At 40.3% G+C, this 19,633-nt stretch overlaps 1 protein-coding gene across 5 annotated transcripts in view; it reads left to right on the forward strand.

The window, feature by feature from the left end:
- Positions 1-19,334, forward strand: part of ENPP2 (ectonucleotide pyrophosphatase/phosphodiesterase 2) — a 72,221-nt gene extending 52,887 nt beyond the window's left edge. For 4 of the 5 annotated variants that reach the window (XM_071421682.1, XM_071421680.1, XM_071421678.1 and 1 more), the window contains exons 14-25: positions 1,822-1,853; positions 2,677-2,804; positions 4,752-4,839; positions 4,953-5,040; positions 5,977-6,149; positions 6,427-6,478; positions 8,894-9,030; positions 9,518-9,653; positions 10,437-10,514; positions 13,093-13,225; positions 13,843-13,999; positions 18,718-19,334. In XM_071421682.1, coding sequence (XP_071277783.1) covers positions 1,822-1,853; positions 2,677-2,804; positions 4,752-4,839; positions 4,953-5,040; positions 5,977-6,149; positions 6,427-6,478; positions 8,894-9,030; positions 9,518-9,653; positions 10,437-10,514; positions 13,093-13,225; positions 13,843-13,999; positions 18,718-18,888 — 1,373 coding nt within the window. In that variant the 3' untranslated portion in view covers positions 18,889-19,334. The remainder of the gene's footprint in view (positions 1-1,821; positions 1,854-2,676; positions 2,805-4,751; positions 4,840-4,952; positions 5,041-5,976; positions 6,150-6,426; positions 6,479-8,893; positions 9,031-9,517; positions 9,654-10,436; positions 10,515-13,092; positions 13,226-13,842; positions 14,000-18,717) is intronic. The other variant, XM_071421679.1, reaches the window with a different exon arrangement.
- Positions 19,335-19,633: the final 299 nt, after the last annotated feature.

Raw genomic sequence — 19,633 nt, forward strand, 5'->3', positions numbered from 1 at the left:
CAACCAAAATGATAGCATTTGAACAAGAGATTTTCACTTCCCAAAATGTTGGTTTAGCCTATTTTTCCTCTCATAACTGAAAAATGTTTCCCCCAACCCCCAGAAGAGCACAGTTAGTATGGACTGTTACTGGGTTGGGGCTTTCTACCTCTTGCATGTCCCTTTAATAGCTCAAAATCAAATCCAGAATATTTTACTGTTTCTTTTCACTTTCTCAGCAGTAGCCTGTGAAACTGGTCAAAAAAGTGATCAAAAAATGCTATATATTTATCTTACTCCTTCTAACAGACTGCACTGTTGCATTCAAGTATGCTTTCAAAATTTTTTGAAGGAAAGTCATTGTGTTTGGGGATAATTTTTTATTCTAAAGTAAATTAAAACAGACAAAAGTTTTGAAAGTATGTGTTTGCAGAAAACAAAATAAGTATTATCTAAGGCCCAGATTATAAAACAGTGAGAACACTACCTAAGCAAGTACATGTCAGCAAGCCATCACACATCACATGCAGGACAGCCAGGGAATCAGGCCCATCCAGCATGGGTTTAGGAAAATCAGGTCCTGCTTGACCAACATGGTCTCCTATGGCAAGGTGACCTGCTTCTGTGGATAGTGTTAACCTGGAGTTTTGTAGAGTCTTTGATATTGTCTCCTACATCATTCTCTTGGAGAAACTGTGGCTTGGACTGGTGCACCCTTCAGTGGGTAAAAACTCTCTAGATGGCTGGGCCCAGTGTTCCCGGGCTCTGTATCAGGCCCAGTTGTGTTTAGTAACTTTATTGATGTTCTGAATGAGAGGATCAAGGACACCCTGAATCAGTTTGCAGACAACACCAAGCTGGGCATGAGTGTTGATCTGCTGGAGGGTAGGAGAGCTCTGCAGAAGGATCTGGACAGGCTGGATCAGCAGCCCAAAGCCAGTGCTGTGAGATTCAACAAGGCCAAGTGCTGGGTCTTGCACTTGGGTCACAGCAACCCCCTGCAGCCCTGCAGGCTGGGGGACAGTGGCTGGAGAGCTGCCCTTGGGAAAGCACCTGGGGGTGCTGGTCAGCAGTGACTGAACATGAGCCAGTGTGGGCCCAGGTGGCCAAGAGGGCCAATGGCATCCTGGCCTGGATCAGAAACAGTGTGGCCAGCAGGACCAGGGCAGTGACTGTCCTGGTCCTGTAATTGTCTGTATTTGTCACTGGTGAGGCTGCACCTCAAATCTTGGGTTCATGTTTGGGCCCCTCACTCAAAAAAGGACATTGAGGGGGTGGGGTTTGTCCAGAGAAGGGCAATGGAGCTGGGGAAGGGCAATGGAGCACAAGTCTGAGAGGAACAGGTGAGGGAGCTGGGGGTGTTTGTCTCCTCAAGAAAAGGAGGCTCAGGGGAGACCCTGTCACTCTCTCCAGCTCCCTGAAAGGAGGCTGCAGCCAGGTGGGGGTCGGTGTCTTCCCCCAGGTAACAAAAGACAGGACAAGAGGAAAAGTCCTTGCACCAGGAGAAGTTCAGATTGGATATTAGGAAAAGTTTCTTTATGAAAAAGATGGTCAAGCACTGGAATAGGCCACCCAGGGAAGTGGTGGAGTCACCATCCCTGGAGGTGTTTAAAAGATGGAGCACTTGTCAACATGGTTTAGTGATAGACTTGGCAGTGATGGATTAAGGGTTGGACTTGATCTTAAAGGTCTTTTCCAACCCAAATCATTCTGTGATTCTATGATAAATAGAAAGCACTTTTAGTAAAGGTCAGGGAAATATTAGGAAGTATGCTTACGTAAACCTTGTGTTTTCTTTCGGAAATTTTTAATATTTTCTATTTTTTTTACCTTTGTTTGCAGATGATCCTAAAATGATTGTTGCCAACCTTACAGTAAGTATTTAGGACTGGGAGGTATCTATCTACTTCACTGTTCACTTCTTGATTTGTGGTATTATTCAGAATAGGTTTTTTTTCTCACTCTTTGAGAGAAAAATCAACCAACCATTATTAAAAATAAAGAATGTTAAATGCTGCCCTTCATGAGCACAGATTAATATTAGTCATGTTTTCCACTGTTTGCTGCTCTAGTAGCTTTTATAACCTTTCTGGGCAGTACAGAGACAGAATCTCCTGGACTGTCTTTACTGCCTGAATTGAGTCTATTTATTCATTGCTTCAGAATTGGAAAGTAATCTTTTAGGGTAAACATTTTACTAGCACTTTGAAGATGGTGAAAAAGTGCTTTTGATAGCCTTCAACTCTAATCTTGCCATTAATGGAAGAAAAATTGAAAATGTTTAAAATTAAAAAACCAAAAAACAGAATCCCCCAAGTTTTGTAACCAGATGGCTTTAAATATATCTGCAGATGAGGTGTATTTTTGAGCATTCAGGTTTCCGCTGGAACTTAAACTTTGGTCCAGTTCTAATAAAATTATTCATCTGTGAATTAAGTACGTGTAATATTTTGTTTGATAGTTTCATAAAGACTGTCACGAGAATGAAACTTTCCAAATATATATTCAGATGGCTCCCTGGGCCTTGGCTGCATGTAAATACTGCACAGAAATGACTGGACTAAATACTCTAGGTATACTCTTTGTTTTCCAGACACCATCAGTGATGACCTTAACAGCTTGATTTCTGTAGTCAAAGCTTTTGTGTGCATCTTAAGCTAACTGACAGCGTGCTATTTGTAACCATTTATTTTTCAGTGTAGAAAGCCTGACCAGCACTTCAAGCCTTACCTGAAACAGCACCTGCCTAAACGCTTGCACTATGCTAACAACCGAAGAATTGAGGATGTCCATTTACTGGTGGATCGCAAATGGCACGTGGCAAGGTAAACCCTTGCGTTTGCTGCCATCCTGAGTTCCAGTCTTTTCTTCTGAGGAAATGGGACACTTAGGATTGCCCTGTCTGATAACATCCTGCTCCTCTACCCTGTGAGAAAGAGGAGTTTTGGGAACACAAAATATTTTTAAGTGTGGGAAAAGCAGTTGATGGATAAAAAGTAGAAACCCAGACTGATTCGCTCAAGCAGCTTGGTGGCTTTGACTGATTAGCTCAAATGTGGAAGCTGATAAATTTTTCTAATGAGGTGCAAGCTTAGTCCAACAGGGAAGCAGGGAATATGGGAGGAAGGGGTAGGCTTATGTGGTGAAGGAATGTTAGGGAACAAGAGTTTGAGTGGATGCAGTAGGTGAATGGAAAGAAAACGGAGATATTGGCAGAGTGGGTGAATGTCTGAGAACATGTGGAAGGATGTCACAGGGTGGCCATCAAAGTGCTGTGCTGGCAGTGTATTGCATTTAAAAAGAAATCCACAGAAAGCCAGGATGGTTTAGCTCAGGCAAAAACTCTGTTTTGGGTTGCTCTTAGCCACATGACTCTGAATTTTTGGTTATAGAATATGGGCAGTGTTTATTAGTTAGCTAAAAATTGAATGAGGAAAAACCAGTTGGCACATACACATATAGAGTGAACAGGAGAGGAGTAGCCTTTGTTTATGGGTGGTGCACAGCTTTCTATTTGAATATGCTTTGCCATGTGTTATACAGTATAAGAATGGTGGGCACTTTTTGCATGAATCTGACTCAATGCTTCTTGGAAGATGACACAGCTTTTGGCTCATGATAGACTGTTATGAGCTTTAGATTATGGTAGGATTTTTTGCCCATATTGCTGCCAGGCAAACACAAAGTGTGTTATAAGTGCCTTTTGACATCTGTGCTTATCTTTCCATGAATTATGCAAGGATCACTCTGCCGAAGCAGTGAATGAGAAACCCCGTTTGCTTTCTTGCATAACTCCACTGGCTGCTGGCAGGCTGCCCCGTGGTTGGGGTTGTGTATATTTCAAAGAATCACACTCTGAATTTTAGGTCTATAAAAGCTTAAGTGTTAAGAATTGTACTGGAATGGATGGGATCAACTGCCCAGGCTGATTTACATTTAGTAATTTCTTATTAATTACATCAGTTTTTCTTTGGCTTATTTATTAATTTTCAGAGATCTCATTCACCAGTAATTCATTCATTAGTGTAACTATAATTGGTAGTTACAGGAAAGTGGTAGTTACAGCCTTAATTGCTGCAACTCTAGTAATTTATAAGGCCAAAATCAAACTTTGACTGAGCATTATTTTATTTCAGATGAAGAAATTAATTTGTAGGATAATGTGGTCCTCTGCATGTATTGTCTGCACGTGGCTCTATAAAACTGTATAGAGGTACTCTGGAATAAGCTGGTGATTATAATTCCTGTGATACAATACTTATTTTCCCACATATTTTGTAAAAAACCCCATCTCAATAACAAGCTGATAATTAGCATTCCTGTGGTATAGGACTTATTATCCCAGCTATTTGTCTTCCTGAAGATCTTTCTTTTTTCTGCTACCCATTTTTGTTTATGGGGCTGAAGGCAAACAGGTGAAAGCACTTTATATCATTGTATGACATTTGCAGCATTGTAACATCACAGAAGTGCTTTCTGAGCAGCCTCTGTTGGACTGGAGGTCCAGCACCTCCAGTCTGCAGGAGATTATATGATATGAGGAAATCTTAGAAAATAATAGATACTGACGTTTTATCATTAAAAGAGTTGTTTCTTAGAGGGAGAGTAGAGGGAGAAACCCTGGGGATGCTGTATAAGCCTACAAGTCCCTACTACTGCTGCTCATGAAAGATATTACAATGCACTGCCCTGCAACCTTATCCTACCTGCCCAGAAGAATATTGTCACATCAGCCACTTTTGACGAAAATTTCTAATACTTTTTCAATTTAGGAAAGCCATGGATGTTTACAAGAAACCAACAGGAAAATGTTTCTTTCATGGAGACCATGGCTATGACAACAAGATAAACAGCATGCAGGTATGAGCAATGTCTGGGAGAGTCATTGAAGGTCTCTGAAATGTAAACATTCAGTGAAAACCCCCTAAATTTTAATGCTCTTCTTTCAAATTCTTTCTTTCTTTTTTTTTAAGACTGTCTTTATAGGTTATGGCCCTACCTTCAAGTACAAGACCAAAGTGCCTCCTTTTGAAAACATTGAACTTTACAACGTCATGTGTGGTAAGCTGCCTGCTTGAGAAATTGCAAAAGCAGTAACTTATTTTAATAGGGCTTCATTTAGGCACCCATGAGCTCATTCCCTGACTTCTTCTCAGTGTTTTTTTTTTCCTAGTCCCCCTTTCCCAAGCACTTCTCAGGGGTCTCAGTTTGCTCTGGAGCTAGCTGGTCAATAAAGGGGGTTACTATAGTTTTGATCTTTGCAGCTTGTCAGAGATCAAATGGACACCTCTACAATGTGTGGTGTCCACATCTCAGCTGTCTAGGAAGGAGATTTCTGTTCAGAGACTGCTTCTCCATCTGCAGGTCTCATGCAGCAGTTCAGGTTGATTACTTAGTTTTCTATGGCATTTCCTTGTATGATTATGTTTCCTGAATTTGTACTGAAGCTGTGAAAAAGAATCTGATGATGTAGACAGATGTTCATTAGGGTCTTTTCTTTAGTATTGATTTTCTAGAACAGTGAAACTTTCAAGGTGTGATTCACAATAAAACTTTAAAATTTTTCAAAGATGTAATTCACCTTTTTTCCCCAAACATGAGAAGTTTAACTAGCTAAGGGGTAGTTAGCCCTTATTTAGAAATCACTGTGTTGCAATGTTTAGAACAAGGTCAGCATGTGGACTGTAGGCTTGCACTGGAAGCTGAAGGAGTAGTTATAATAAAATAGTATATAATAACTTTTTACAGTTTAAACTTTTCCAGTGTCTTGATGCAAATTAACATTTTGTCATAAAGCCAAAGATACTATTAGTGCGACATTTACAATTTTATGATTTGGACAAAAAAAATCAGTGTTTTTATTACATTTAAAGCTTTCACTAACATGCTGTGGGATGTAAGCAGTATTACTAAGAAACGTGTTGGCTCAATAGAGTTGCTGCTTGAATATATGTTTGTAGTGTAACCACCATTCATTGTTCCTTGGTATTTTCATAGATCTGCTTGGATTAAAGCCTGCTCCCAATAATGGCACCCACGGAAGTTTAAATCACCTGCTGAGAGCCAATGTTTATAAACCAACTGTGCCAGATGAAGTTGCTAAACCACTGTATCCTGTGGCTATACCTTCTGCATCAGATTTCGATATAGGATGTACATGTGATGATAAGGTAGGTGTGTAGGATCTGTGGAAGCCCTATTAGTGGTAGTTTTGGTAAAGTTGTAGCCACTTTATTTATTTTGAGAGGGTTTGATCTGTAAGAATTTCCCAGGTCCCCCTGTGAAATCTTTATGCCCCCTTGGAAAAATTACTGGTTTTTGTAAAAGCAGAGACAGGAAAATCCTCACTGTCTTATAGCACTAGTTTTGTTTTGTTAGATGCTAGTAAAACAAGATGTTGGAGTGCTCCAGTGGTCCTAATCGCATTCCTTTTTTTCTGTTCTTGAGAAGAACAAGCTGGATGAGCTCAACAAGCGCTTTCATATCAAGGGAACAGAAGGTAAGAGCCTGGTGCCTCAGTTAATGAAAGCTGATTTAATTTTCTTTTGTAAATTACTTTGCATCATTAATACCAGAGCACCTCCTGATGTGGTTTAGGTAATGTGTAGTAAACTGTCTTTTCAAGTACTTGCCAAGGTAGCCACAGACACACGTGAGATTTGTGGGCAAGGTGAAGTGCTGCTCCCTTGAGAAGGTACACAGTAGCTTTTGCTGAACCAGGGCTGAAGTATTGTTCAAAGCAATGCAAGTTTCCATTCCATCACCTCGAGAAGTTTTACGCCCATATGTGAAGGCAGAGACAAGAGGAAAGGAGAGGGTGCATGAGGCAGTACTCTGTTCAGCTACAGGCTGTAAATGGGGAAGAAACCAGACTGTGTTTGTGGGCTGGGTTTTACCATAGTTATCCAGGCTTAGGTTTCACCTAGAAAGGATGCTACAGCTGCTTTGACTATCCCTGAGTGAGTCTTATTGCTTGGCTCTTAGGATGCAGGTTACACAGTGAAAGAAGTGCTCTGCTAGTTCAGGCTGCTCAGTGCAATTCTGTTCCTCTTCAGTGTTCAAGTCAATGTTACTCCCAGGAGAAAGCATTCCCAGTTCTCCTGGCCACTAGTTCCTGCTCTGTGCCAGCACTGACTTCTGTGTGGCTGCACTCTCAGCTGCATCAGGGCTGTGGTCCAGGTTTAAGTGGGGCAAGAGGAGCAGAGGAAAGGGGATGGGAGCTGCTTTTCTGAGCAACTCTACTGACTGAAAGGCTCCCCAAAGCTGAGTTTTCCTTCTCACAGTGGTGGTCGAGTACAGCATAACAATTCACAGCATTTCCCTTACCATACCAATTGTCCAAATTAGCAAATTCTGAAGCTTTCAGTTTAGGCATAGATTTTTTGAGGTCCCTCAAATGACATTGTTAAGATGATAAGGAGATTTGTTTTAATTCCCTTATGAAGGTATTTTCAATTTCTCTGTAGTAAAAGGGCAATGCAGCCTTCCTTTAGTTTCAAAAGGTGACTGTAGTCTTTTTCTTTGTGAGTTAAATTGCCTTTCTGCTGCTTTCATCTTGTTATACTGATTTTCCCAATTAATGAAGAGCTACTCCTCACTGTGGCAATTTATGGCATCTGGAAAAAACACCTTCACTGTTGTAATTCGAATCTCAACATCTTTATTTTGGTTTCTGGTTTTCATCCTTCTTCACTGCAGTAATATAAAAATAGTATTTTTGGTCTATTTTAAGATGTAAGCATTTAAACCAGTTGCATTTGCTCATTTGTCAATTCTCTGTTAAATGGCATGATGTGTCCTTATTTAAACAAGCAGTTCTGCTTCATGCAGGTTTTGTTTTCCTTCATGGTGCACTTTACATCGTGGTGCACCATGTTGATATTCACAGACAGAAGAAAAAGATGACTTCAGCTTCTCTTGAATAAAGCAAGTTTATCATCTTTGTCCTTAGACTAGGAATTTCCTACTTTTTTCCTTGTGCCCTATAAAAACATCTTCTGTTTGTACTCAAGCACTAATAAAACATGCCCTTTTCTTTCAGGTTAAATGCCTATCTGGGAACTGTGTTAGGCCACTTGTTTCTATGTTTTACTTTCCAAAAGCATGCCAAGTGTGTTTGCCAAAAGGTTATCAAATTCAATGGACTGTACAGGACAATGCAAGATTATCCAGGAAATTTATTTTTCTTCTATCCCTTTCAATTTTTTTTTCTTTTTGTAAGCAAGCTTGTCAGAGTTATCTAAGGACATTTAACCATAATATATAACCAAGAAAGAAGGGCTGTTTTTACAGAGCTGAAGGTGTCTTTTTGTAGCCAAAGTTAGAAAAAGGTTTTTTTTTAGTTTGTTTCTTTGATATTATGGACAAAAAATAGCACATCAGTCTTCAGAACAAATCTGTATCAGCCAAGTGGGAAAAACTACTCTTTGAGTGAGTGACCACTTTTGCCCCACTTTTGAGACCAAAAAAAAAAAATAAAAACCAAACATAGGAAGGAGAGAAAGTCCACTGAAGAGTGGCAGGACTGATAGGCTGGGACTGATTTAAAGTGATGAAAAGAAAGTCCTTATCACCTCACGTGTGACTGACAGGTGGGCACAAAGATCGTTAAAGAGTCTCCAGTTTTTGGAAAAAACATCCTCTCTCCACCCTGTGACACAAACAAGCTTTGAAGTGTAGAAGGGATTTTTAATCCCTAAGGGTGTTTGTGAACCTGGAGTGGGGTTCACCAGAACAGCTTAAGACTTCTTGTTCTCTCTCTGCCAAAAGATTTCCTTAGTAGTTACTTGGGGTCAGTATCCCATTAATGATCACTGAAAAATTCAACATCTGATGGAAAGACATCCCCCCCTTTTTTTTTTAATCCTTAAGATTTTCAGTAATAAACATAAATGTAATTTCTTTTGATTTTTAGAGAAGCATCTTTTATATGGACGCCCTGCCGTACTGTACCGCACAAAATACAATATCTTGCATCACCACGACTTTGAAAGTGGCTACAGTGAAACATTCCTGATGCCTCTGTGGACATCCTACACTATTTCCAAACAGGTTAGTGTTCTCTCTACTCTTGAAATGTGCTTTAAAAATCTTGGAAAAAATTTCTTTGGTATCTTTGTTCTTGAAGTCCTAAAATTTCCCTTCCCCAGGAAATTTTTCTGATGGGAAATCTTCCTACCAGAAATTACATCAAAGTACCATTGTAAACCATGCCCAAATTCTTTTATTTCCTTAATGAGAGAACAGTTTTAAGGGGAAGGGTTGTGTATTTCTTCTCCTGTTTTATTTTTAAGTTTTGTTCAATGGGGGTTTGTTTTTTTATGAGCGACTTCATTTGAATTTTCTCCCGTGGGGATTTCTGCTCCCTGAAGAAGGGGCTGTGCAGCAATGCAGGGGCAGGATTGGGTGGTACAGCCAAGTGCTTTATTTTACTGCACGCAAGGCCTTCTGTGTAGTCTGTCAACAGTATGACCTAGTTTCCTTTTATCTGTAAAAGCTGAAAGTACATTTTTTGTTGTCTCCATGTTCCTCAATGCAGGCAGAGGTGTCAGGTGTCCCAGAGCACCTGGCCAGCTGTGTGAGGCCTGACCTCCGCATTTCTCCAGGAAACAGCCAGAGCTGCGCCGCCTACAGAGGCGACAAACAGCTCTCCTATGGATTCCTTTTTCCTCCTCGTAAGTTTACATAGATTTTTAGTACCTAGGGATTTTGTAGTTTTCTTGTTTTGTAGGGAAAACCTTTGGTGTGAACATAACTTCAGGCAAACCCCACCAGATATAAACAGACTAATTTTGATTTCAAACACCAGTAAATAAACGTATTTTTAATTTATAAATCCGAATTAGTCTCTTGCATACTGTAAAAGTTTCTACTATCCTATAGAAACAGTGATAGTAGAAAACCTGTGTAAAACAAGCATCCTCAATTCTCCTGATGTGCTTGCTTTGCTTCAGTATTGGATCCATGATCTTCTGGAATTAGTAAATGTTGAAGGGGCACAACTGTCTCACAGTTTTGAACTTCATTGCTCCGTCTTCCTCACTCAGTGGCTGTAATATTTCATGCTTGATTTCTGAAATGGAATTACAGGTGCAGAGGCTTGCTCAGAACTAGAAGATAATCCCACACTCCTCTACCAAGAAATTCTTGGCATCTTTTATAAAAGACTGCAGAGCTCTCTGCATTTTAAGATAGCAAAAATAGATAAGCTATATGAAAATATTTTGAACTGATTGACAGTTGAAGTAAAGATAAAATTCTTTCTTTCCATGTACAGCTGTCACATTAAAGACAAATTTTGTGTATGGAGTGTGCACTTCTGAATATAACACTCAGATTGCTGTTTAGATGATGGTATTTCCTTTGGTTAATATCTGAAGCCATTTTCAAAAGACTCTATATTCTCTGAAATCCTTATCTTTCATCTTATTAATATTTTTCTGTTTCCCTGTTTTCAGAATTAAGTTCCTCTGCAGAAGCAAAATACGACGCTTTTCTAATAACAAATATCATTCCAATGTATCCTGCCTTCAAAAGTAAGTGCTCTTTCCAAGACTATACTTCTCTTTACCAGCAAGCTTTTTTTTCTAACTTTGTGTTGGATTATGGGATGAATTGATAGGACAAGTTTAGTACATTAAATTCAGTTACCTGTAGCCAGCAGCTAGTACCTGTGGACACCTGTACAGTGCTTGATATGGGCAGGCAAAATGCCACAAGAAAGACTTAAGTTTTAAGAAAGGTTTATTTTCCTTGGTGCTGGGTTAAAGTAAGGGCACATCCATGCTGTAGGTCTGCAGCTGTGCTTTGTGCCACAGTAATTCACTTCCTGTAAGACAATTCAGATTTTCTTGTCTGTAGCCCAAGCTAGTGCAGAACATACTTAGGCAACAACTGGAGCCTGAGAGTGTGCACAAGCCTGGGAGTGTGCCCTTGGTATTTTGTAGTTCAGGGACAAGTGATTACATTTCATTTTTCTATCCATACCCTTGGAGGGAGACTGAACATATTTATTACCTATTAAAAAAAAAAAAAAAGAAAAGAAAACCAATTTATGGAAAATAAGGGATGATTTAAACCTGTCTGAGACTTTCAGTGCTGCAGGGTTATATTACTAACATTTCTTTTGTCTGCACATCCCTTTTCTCTCTAGTCTTGCCAAGAGGTAGGAAAACCATCAGGCTATTCTGGTGGCATTTTTGGCTTGGCAGGGATTGACAAGCCTTGGAAGAATCTCAAGAGCCTGTTGTGAGATTTCCAATTCAGATTTTAGGCAAGAGAGGTTTGGATAAACATCAAAGCCTATGGAGACTTCTCCTTTTTAACCAGAAAAGAGTGTTTTTAACTGAAAAACCTCTGTGTAGGACCAAGTGGTGATGTTTGCTGGAAATCTGAGCAAAAGCACTTGACTGATTAAAGAGTGAAAAATTATTGGGGATTTCCCACTCCTGAATCACTTCATAAAAATGCTCTTAATGTTAATGTTAATCTAAGTATTTGGCTGAAATGCTAATCACAGGAGAACAGCCCACCTCTAGCAGCTCATTTTATCTAGCGGCCTTCTTCCTCACATGTGGGTCACAGATTCCTTACAGAAAAATTCTGGTACTAATGTCATTGCTGGGAAATTACAAACCACTCCATGTGTACAGGTTGCAGTGCTGAGAGCCAAGTATAAGCTCATTATATGGATCTTTTTCCATGACAGGTCAAATAGGATGTGGCAGTGCTATGCTGTGCTGGCTATGGTGGTAGTGCTGCCTGCAGAGGCCACCTCCTCTGCTTCGTGTTTGTAATTCACTGTCCCGTCCCATTCCCACTGGCAATAATTCTGTGTCCACTTTTTCCATAATGAGACTGGCTTAAGCAGTTCCTGCTTTGCTGGAGCTCCAAAAATGATACCCCTGGGCTGCCCCCTCATTGCCCTGGCATTGCTCTCTATGTGGTTGCAGTGGGAAGTGGAGCTGCCATCTTATTTAGATACAAAACTCGAGGCAGTTGGACAAGGGAGATTCTTTCGTTTTTGGACTGTTTTTCTTGATAAAGCACATGCAAAGGAGGAGTGAGCAGCTGCAGGAGTGGTATTGCCAAGTGATTAGGGTGAGGTTCTTGTTAGACAACTACAGGTGGGGCCTTGGGCATCAGCCCCAGCTGGAACTGCATGTGGCACTGAGCAGTGTTAAAACAAGGTGTTCAGGGGGGCTTTCTAAGGCTGTCATTGCCACCAGCTCTAGGGAACCATGGACTTAATGGTCTGAGCTGGCAAGACACAAGTTAAACTCTTGCAAGTGTGAGAAGTTTTGTTTACCCACTCTTCTGTTAGTTAAAATAAAAAGGAAAAGAAGAAAAGAATTATATCACTGGAGGTTCCAGTGTGTTTCCCATCTCTGCAAGAATCTTAACTTTTTGAGGAGGACATGGTGGGAGAAAGTGTATCATGCTCTTCCCAAATGTTGCTGCAAGGACATGACTTTGGTCACCCTTGATGGCACCTAGTTTAAAAGTTAAACATTTTGTATCAAAGGAATATTTTACTGAATGAATTTGTATTTCTCTCTCTTTTAAAATGTTTGGTTTTAGCTTTTAATTACGGTACTGTATCCTTTTTAAGATTAATAAAAACACCCTAAACAAACCACCCCAGCAGTGTTCCCTGTAAGCAGATAACAAAGGCAAAGGCAGTGTTTAAAGAGATATCAAAAACCTGTGAATAGCTGTTTCTACAGCTTGGTGAAGGAGCAGCAGAATCTCTGTGCAAGGCCTATGGCAATGCTGTCCTGGGAGTGGTAGCATGTATTTCCTTCATCACTGGTTGGGGGAAAAGATAACAGAGAACAAAGTCTGAATAGACTTTATTGGCAAAACTGAATGAAGCTGCAGTAACTCTGTAATGCTTAGTCTTTCATTTCCCCTACTGTCATGTGAATAATATCCTCTAGATTTTTGTCTTGAGGAAGAAAAAACTTTATAATCTTGCCATATTTTGACTTATCCAAATGTTGGTGTGTTGTGGGGTTTTTGTTTGGTTGGGTTTTTTCTGTTTGTTTTGGGTTTTGGGGTTTTTTAATTTATTTTGATTGATTGGTTGGTTTGGGTTGTTTTTTTTCCCCACAGAGGTATGGAACTATTTCCAAAGGGTTTTGGTGAAGAGATATGCCACTGAACGAAATGGAGTCAATGTTATAAGTGGACCAATCTTTGACTATGACTATGATGGTTTACATGACACACCTGACAAAATAAAACAGTAAGTGTTTGTCTTTGAATTGCTTTGCAGTTGCTTCTCTTAATGATGGCTTTATCTTAAACAATTAATTAACTGCACATTATTTAATTTTTTGTGAGGAGACATAATTTTCTAGCTCTTTCTAAAGTTATTGGGACTGAATGCCCATGTAGGTAGGACAGTGGTTAAAACAAGCAAATGACAATTCAGCACTTAACTATTCACCTTGACTTTGAAATTGTTTTCATCCTCCAGATGAAGCTCAGTTTGGTTCCACATAGTCTATTGTCTCTAAAATTCTCCTTATTTAAGGACCACTTAAGAGCTGTGCTATTGAGTTACATACTCAAGTCTTTGTTAATTCAGCAATGCATTCTCTCTGTGTCTCTGAACTGAAGAAGCCTTTCAGCACTGCATGAGGTATGTCAGTAGCACAGTGTGAGCTAATTGGATGCTCACCTTCAATAGTGTTATGGAATCAAACAGTGTTCAGGAATCAAACAGTGTTCAGGAATCAAACACATTTCAACAACATATGAGTGTCCTCACACGTAGGAGAGGAAAGACCATGTTGTTTGAGTAACCTTCTTCCAAACAAGTTCATCCTTTGTGGATAAATATTTGCTTTATTCCTCCAGGTTTGTGGAAGGCAGTGCAATCCCTGTTCCAACGCATTACTATGCCATCATAACCAGCTGCTTAGATTTCACTCAGCCAGCTGACAAGTGTGATGGACCACTCTCTGTTCTCTCATACATCCTTCCCCATCGGCCTGACAACGACGAGAGCTGCAATGTAAGTTCAGCTGCACTGCTGCAGCCCTGTGGTAAATGTGTCCCTGAGACATGTGAAAGCCCATTACTATTAGAAGCAAGTGTTCACTAATGTCTTGGATGAGAGAACAGTTGTGCCTCTGTTGAAGTGTCATTAGCTCATTAGACAAGAGCACTCCTCCATGATAGCAGTGAAAGTAAGGAACTATTACTGCACCTAAAATTGTCTGGAAGAACTGACATACAGAAGGTTGGCAGTATTGCTTTTGTCTGTAGGATTCTATATTTTGTCAGTGTAACTTCAGAGCAGACTTGGGGGAGGCTGTATGCATAAACATACTGTGCTGGCACCCAGCCTGATGTTTTTACAGAGGTCAGTTTCCATTTGCAGATACAGTGCAATCTGTCTGCTATAGCAGTCTGGGTGCATCAGTCAGCATGATTACATCCAACCCAGACAGTGTTAAAAGTATATGCTGTAACCTGCCAAGGGTAGAGTGCCAATTCTTGCTGCTTCCAGAACACCTTGATTCAAGAGAAAAGTTTGGCTTCTTATTACAAAGATGGCCAAATACCCTCCTGGTTTCTCTTCTATCTTCCATTAGGATGCAAGATTCTTTACTGTAAGAATCTTGATGAAGGCTTTGGTCTGGCCAGCACTGCAGAAAGTGCACACTTGGCATCTGATTGTGTGGCAGGAGGGTGTTGGGTCCCCCGTGGGCTCTGGCACCCCGTGAGGACAGCAGAGCTCCCAGGCAGCTGTATTTAGCCTTGTCCTTCCGCCTGAACTCGCTCTCCCATTACACAGCTGGGTGGATTCCTGCACACAGACACTTCACTATGGGCTGCCAGGAGACTGTTTCCTGAATGAACGCATTAATGTTATGAATTTTGTATTGGCAAAAAAGTTAAGACTCCTATTCCAGCTACAGGCAGAAATAGTCATTTCAACTCTGTACACAATTCACCTGGAACACTGTTTCTTTCTCACTCATCAAACAACCGTTTCCTGAATGAATGCATTAATGCTATAAATTTTGTATTGGCAAAAAAAGCTAAGACTCCTATTCCAGCTACAAGCAGAAATAGTCATTCCAACTCTGAACACAATTGACCTTGAACACTGTTTCTTTTTCATTCATCAAACATTGCTTGCTTTCAGGGCCCATGCTTTTGGAGCAATATCCCTCTCTCTTGAGCAGGTCTGGCCCTATTTGGATCTCAACTGTTTTGGGCAGAGATGTCTTTCACCAGAAGTCTCTGGAAGTCCTACATATATTGCATTGTGGCTTTTCCCTGGACTGCTTTTCTCTGAATCAAGATCCAGTTAGTGATCTGGAAATTACTATTTTGGTAGTTATTAGTGTCTCTGCCCTGTAACTCTGCCAATATATAATTTTATGACAAAGTAACTTATTTTTTCCTCCTTATATTGTGTGTCATAGCTCTCTTAAACTGCTGAAATCTTTTTAATGAGCTCTTTACAATAATGGTCTCTTTTAATCCTTGATTTCTTACATTTCAAACCAGGCTTCTTTTCTCTGTAGATCATGCTACTTGTAAATGCATATGGTGTACGTATTTACAGTTTGAAAGAATCTTCAGTGCTTCTGCAAGGTCATTAGCAGACATTGGTCCATGCCTTTTATATAGCAAAGAACGACTCCAAAATATTTAAATGTTGCTCTTGAATGAAAATACAGTTAGGCAAATTTTTGCCACTGAAATCCATCATTGATTGGATTCAGCCTTACTTTTGCACACTTATTTATTCAAAGAAGTGATTGCATAAAACCTCACCATACTTCATGGATGAAATGCATGGGATAATGTAGGAATTTTGCCTTAACCTCTCCACCGTTTTCTTTCAAGATTTGAAGAAATATTAGCTTTCCCTCTGCTCTGCTCTAGCTGTACACACATTCTCTTCACACAGCTGTTGAAGAACACCACCACTCTTCTCATCTGAATTTGTTCCTTTTCTAAACTGTGTTTATTCATGGTGAGGTTATGCCCATTTATTCTTGTGTCAACATTTTTCTACGTCTTAAATAGCCTTCTCTGGGTTTTACCCTTGAGATGATTTATGATGATTCTCAAGGCAAATAACTTCTCTCTATTCATGGATGACCCAGGATCTTTTTTGCTCTTTTAAGAGAGGATGAGACTGTTGATAGAATAGACTTCCAATGCATCTTATCCAGTCCAATCTTTTTTTTCACCTGGATCATGAATGAGATTAAGTACTGCAGCTTAGATCTCAAAATGGAAATGTTTTTCTTTCCACTGGACACAACTCCTCTGATACTGCCTATAATTTGCTTTTTCCATAGCTGTGTTATAATGGTAGTTCACACCCATGCACAGCTCAGGTCCTTCTCTTCTGCCTGTCACTTTGGATAACCCAATTTCATTCTGTTCTGGGAGCTCCTGCATCTGCATCCTCCACTGTGCTATTCCACCTTCCCTGCACTGACAGGAGTTCTCAACTGTTGGGGGTTTTGCTAGCAACTGATGACCTTGGCACAAGAAGCGAGTGTGAAAACATTACAAAAAATCCTTTCTAAGACCAAAGCTGAAGGAACCCTAGAGACTACTAGAAAATTCCTCCAGGTCACTGTTTTCTCTTTCAGCAAAACATTTAAATTACTTTTCTTAAGTCAGTTCCTCACCCACCTGTCTATATGCATCATGTTCAGCTTTCCAATTGATATCCAGAGAGATTCTTCTGCAGAATATCTGGTATTTTTTACACTGGGTTTTGTGCTAACCTCCTAATCAATCACCTCTTCCTATTTATCTCCATGTTTTCAATTGTTACTTTTTCCTTCTAAAATTTTCCTTATTTTTGAGGTGGAACTAAGCACTAAAGCTGGAGAAAACCGTCATTTTAAATGTATACACTTCATTCATTGTTACATGGTAATACTGTATTAGTTGATCACTATTTAAAATCCTTACTGCTGGGCCTGAGGCTTCATGGGCCAGTTGTGGACTGGAAAAAATAAAACATAGATCAGTTGATTGATTTTCTGGAGTCATGCAAATGCTGTCTTGCTGGACTAGGTTAAACAAGCCTCCCCATCCTGTGATTTATGCATGTTGCAGATCTTTTGCAAACTGCTTGTATTCAAGAAAAGTGAGCTTTGTAGCTCGCTCATAACTTCCTTTTGAGCTCTGCAGATTTCCTGCTCAGAAGAAAGGCTTGAAGAAAGCAAAAATGTCACAGTGGCTGCCTTTGCACTGGCAGCCCTGCTGAGGCCTGTTTGCAGACCCCTGGTTGTGGCTGAAGGCTGAGCAGGGGCTTCCTGTGGCCACGTGCTGCCAGGAGCATCCCTGGAGCACGGCACTGCAGGCAAAGGGGAGTTAGCAGGACACACTCCCTCCTCTTCCCTCTTAATTTGCATCTCTCTTTTCTTGTTCCAGACCTGATTTTGGTCCTCAGGTTGTTAGTGGTAGGACAGGAAAGCTGTTTTGGGGCTGAGAGCTTTGAACCAAACAGGTGTTGACTGGGTCATGGACGTTTGCTTTAGAGCAGCCAGCTGTGATCTGTCTGGGACTTCATGTCCTCCCTGTGCAAACGATCACCTCACCCTCCTGCCTCTTGTTGGGTGACCCACTTCCTAGTCTGTGGCTCAGCTACTGCACTGGATGGGTCCTGGCACTGCTGGAGTTTAGTCTTGATCCATGAGAGGATCATTTGGTAGGAGGACATTGCTGACTGAGGCAGTCAGGAAAGGGTTCATTTCCAGGAACAGCCACACACATGAAGTCTAAATACCTGAGATATAACCCACTTCCCTAGCAGCAGTGTACAGGTACCAGCCAGAGGGGCCAAAGGGGGAAAAGTCCTGTTTGCTTTGTCCTTTTCCCATGTCTGGGCCCCGTTGTGCTGTCCCTAGGCCTGGGTGCAATGCTCGTGGCACATGCTGCTGGGCTGGTTAAGGCACACAAACAGCAGTGTTTTGCAGGGCTGATTTTCTGATGTGTTTGTGAGTTACCTTAGTTTGTGGATGACTCCAACATGTGCTGGTGCTGGCACAAGGCATGAGGTAGCAGCTATCTCCTAAGAGAACACAACCTGACCCCAAACACTCTGGCAGCATAACCTTCCTGATTATTTTTTTTTCTTTGTATCAGGAAATGCTTGGTTAAATCTTTTTTCTATCAGTGAATAATATGCATATTCCAATCACAAGAGTTTTTAGGTACCTACATAAACCATTGTCCCAACTGTGTAATGAATTGTAAAGGTCCCCTAAAAACTAAAATGGAAATATTAAAATATTACTGTGTTAGATGATGTGATGGTCAATTGAGAATAATGTGTAGGTGTAGAATTCAAAGCCAAACAGCCTAGAGTTTGGCCTTTAGTAAATCAAAAGCGATTAATATGGAGTTCTTTCTGTGAGATAGAAAAATATGGAGTGATCAGTGGATCTTCCAAAAACCTACAGCTGTTCTGAAACACTTGTAGCTTGAGGCTAGCTTTTTCTGGATGATTATGGTCATTGTGTCAACCCCATCATAAAATGGGTACTGAAATAAAACTGCAGGATTCATCTTACATCTTAAGTGTCAAATTTATTTTCTTGGAATTCATTTACCTTATTCACTCTTGAATAAAGCACAGAGATTCTTCTTCAAATCTGGAACAAATATGTAGACAAGTTGCATTTGCTTTTGGAGATGATTTTTGACAAGACTTGTGATAAATATATATATATGTTTTCCCCCCAGAGCTCAGAGGATGAGTCAAAGTGGGTTGAAGATCTTCTTAAGATGCACACTGCGCGTGTCCGTGACATCGAGCAGCTCACTAGCTTGGACTTCTTCCGAAAGACCAGTCGCTCCTACACAGAAATCCTCTCCCTAAAGACATACCTGCATACGTTTGAAAGTGAAATTTAGCTTTCTAACCTTACTCAGTGCATCCTTTTATCAACTGGTGTATATTTTTATATTGTTTTTATATTTATTAATTTGAAGCCAGGACATTAAAAATATTAGTATTTTAATCCTGTATCAAATCTTAAACATTAAACCTTTGTGTCATTTGTTTTGTTTCTCTAATGTTTAATATAGGTATGTCTCTTGGTTGATTTAGTAATGCTTGTAATACTGCATTTTGAGTCCTTACTCTGAGCTTTTAAGTGGTGCTGCAAGGTTTGATGCGTGCATCAAGGAAATATTAATTTCTCATGCTCCTTTACCACACTTGTAGTCCTGTACTGTGTATCAAAATACTGAACATGTAAAATTACACTCATTTACTGATAACTGTGTGACAGAGATATTTAAACACTATAGACAAATAGCATCTTAAATATAATAAACCACACATTCAGTTTTTTTAATGTGTTTTGATTTCCTTTCATAGGGATGTTCAGAGGGGCTTGTGGATAGCTGAGTGCTGACAGATCTCTTACTGGGTAGAGCCCTGCTCAAGAGCTTAGGTTTGCTGGTAAGAGGACTGCCAGGGGCCCAGATGCCCTGCCCTCATACTCAGCAATGAAACCAAAAAATAGACACCCAGAGCAGTCATTACTGGTTAGGTTTTGCCATAGGGTGAGAGCTGGGATGGGAGGATGCTTGCTGTCATGAGCTAGCAGGGATACCCCATGCCTGATGCCACTTGGCCCTGCTCCAGAACTGT

The sequence above is a fragment of the Agelaius tricolor genome, unplaced genomic scaffold, assembly GCF_023055355.1.
Source record: "Agelaius tricolor isolate 1412-34295 unplaced genomic scaffold, bAgeTri1.0.p SCAF_2, whole genome shotgun sequence".
Taxonomy (NCBI): Eukaryota; Metazoa; Chordata; class Aves; order Passeriformes; family Icteridae; genus Agelaius; species Agelaius tricolor.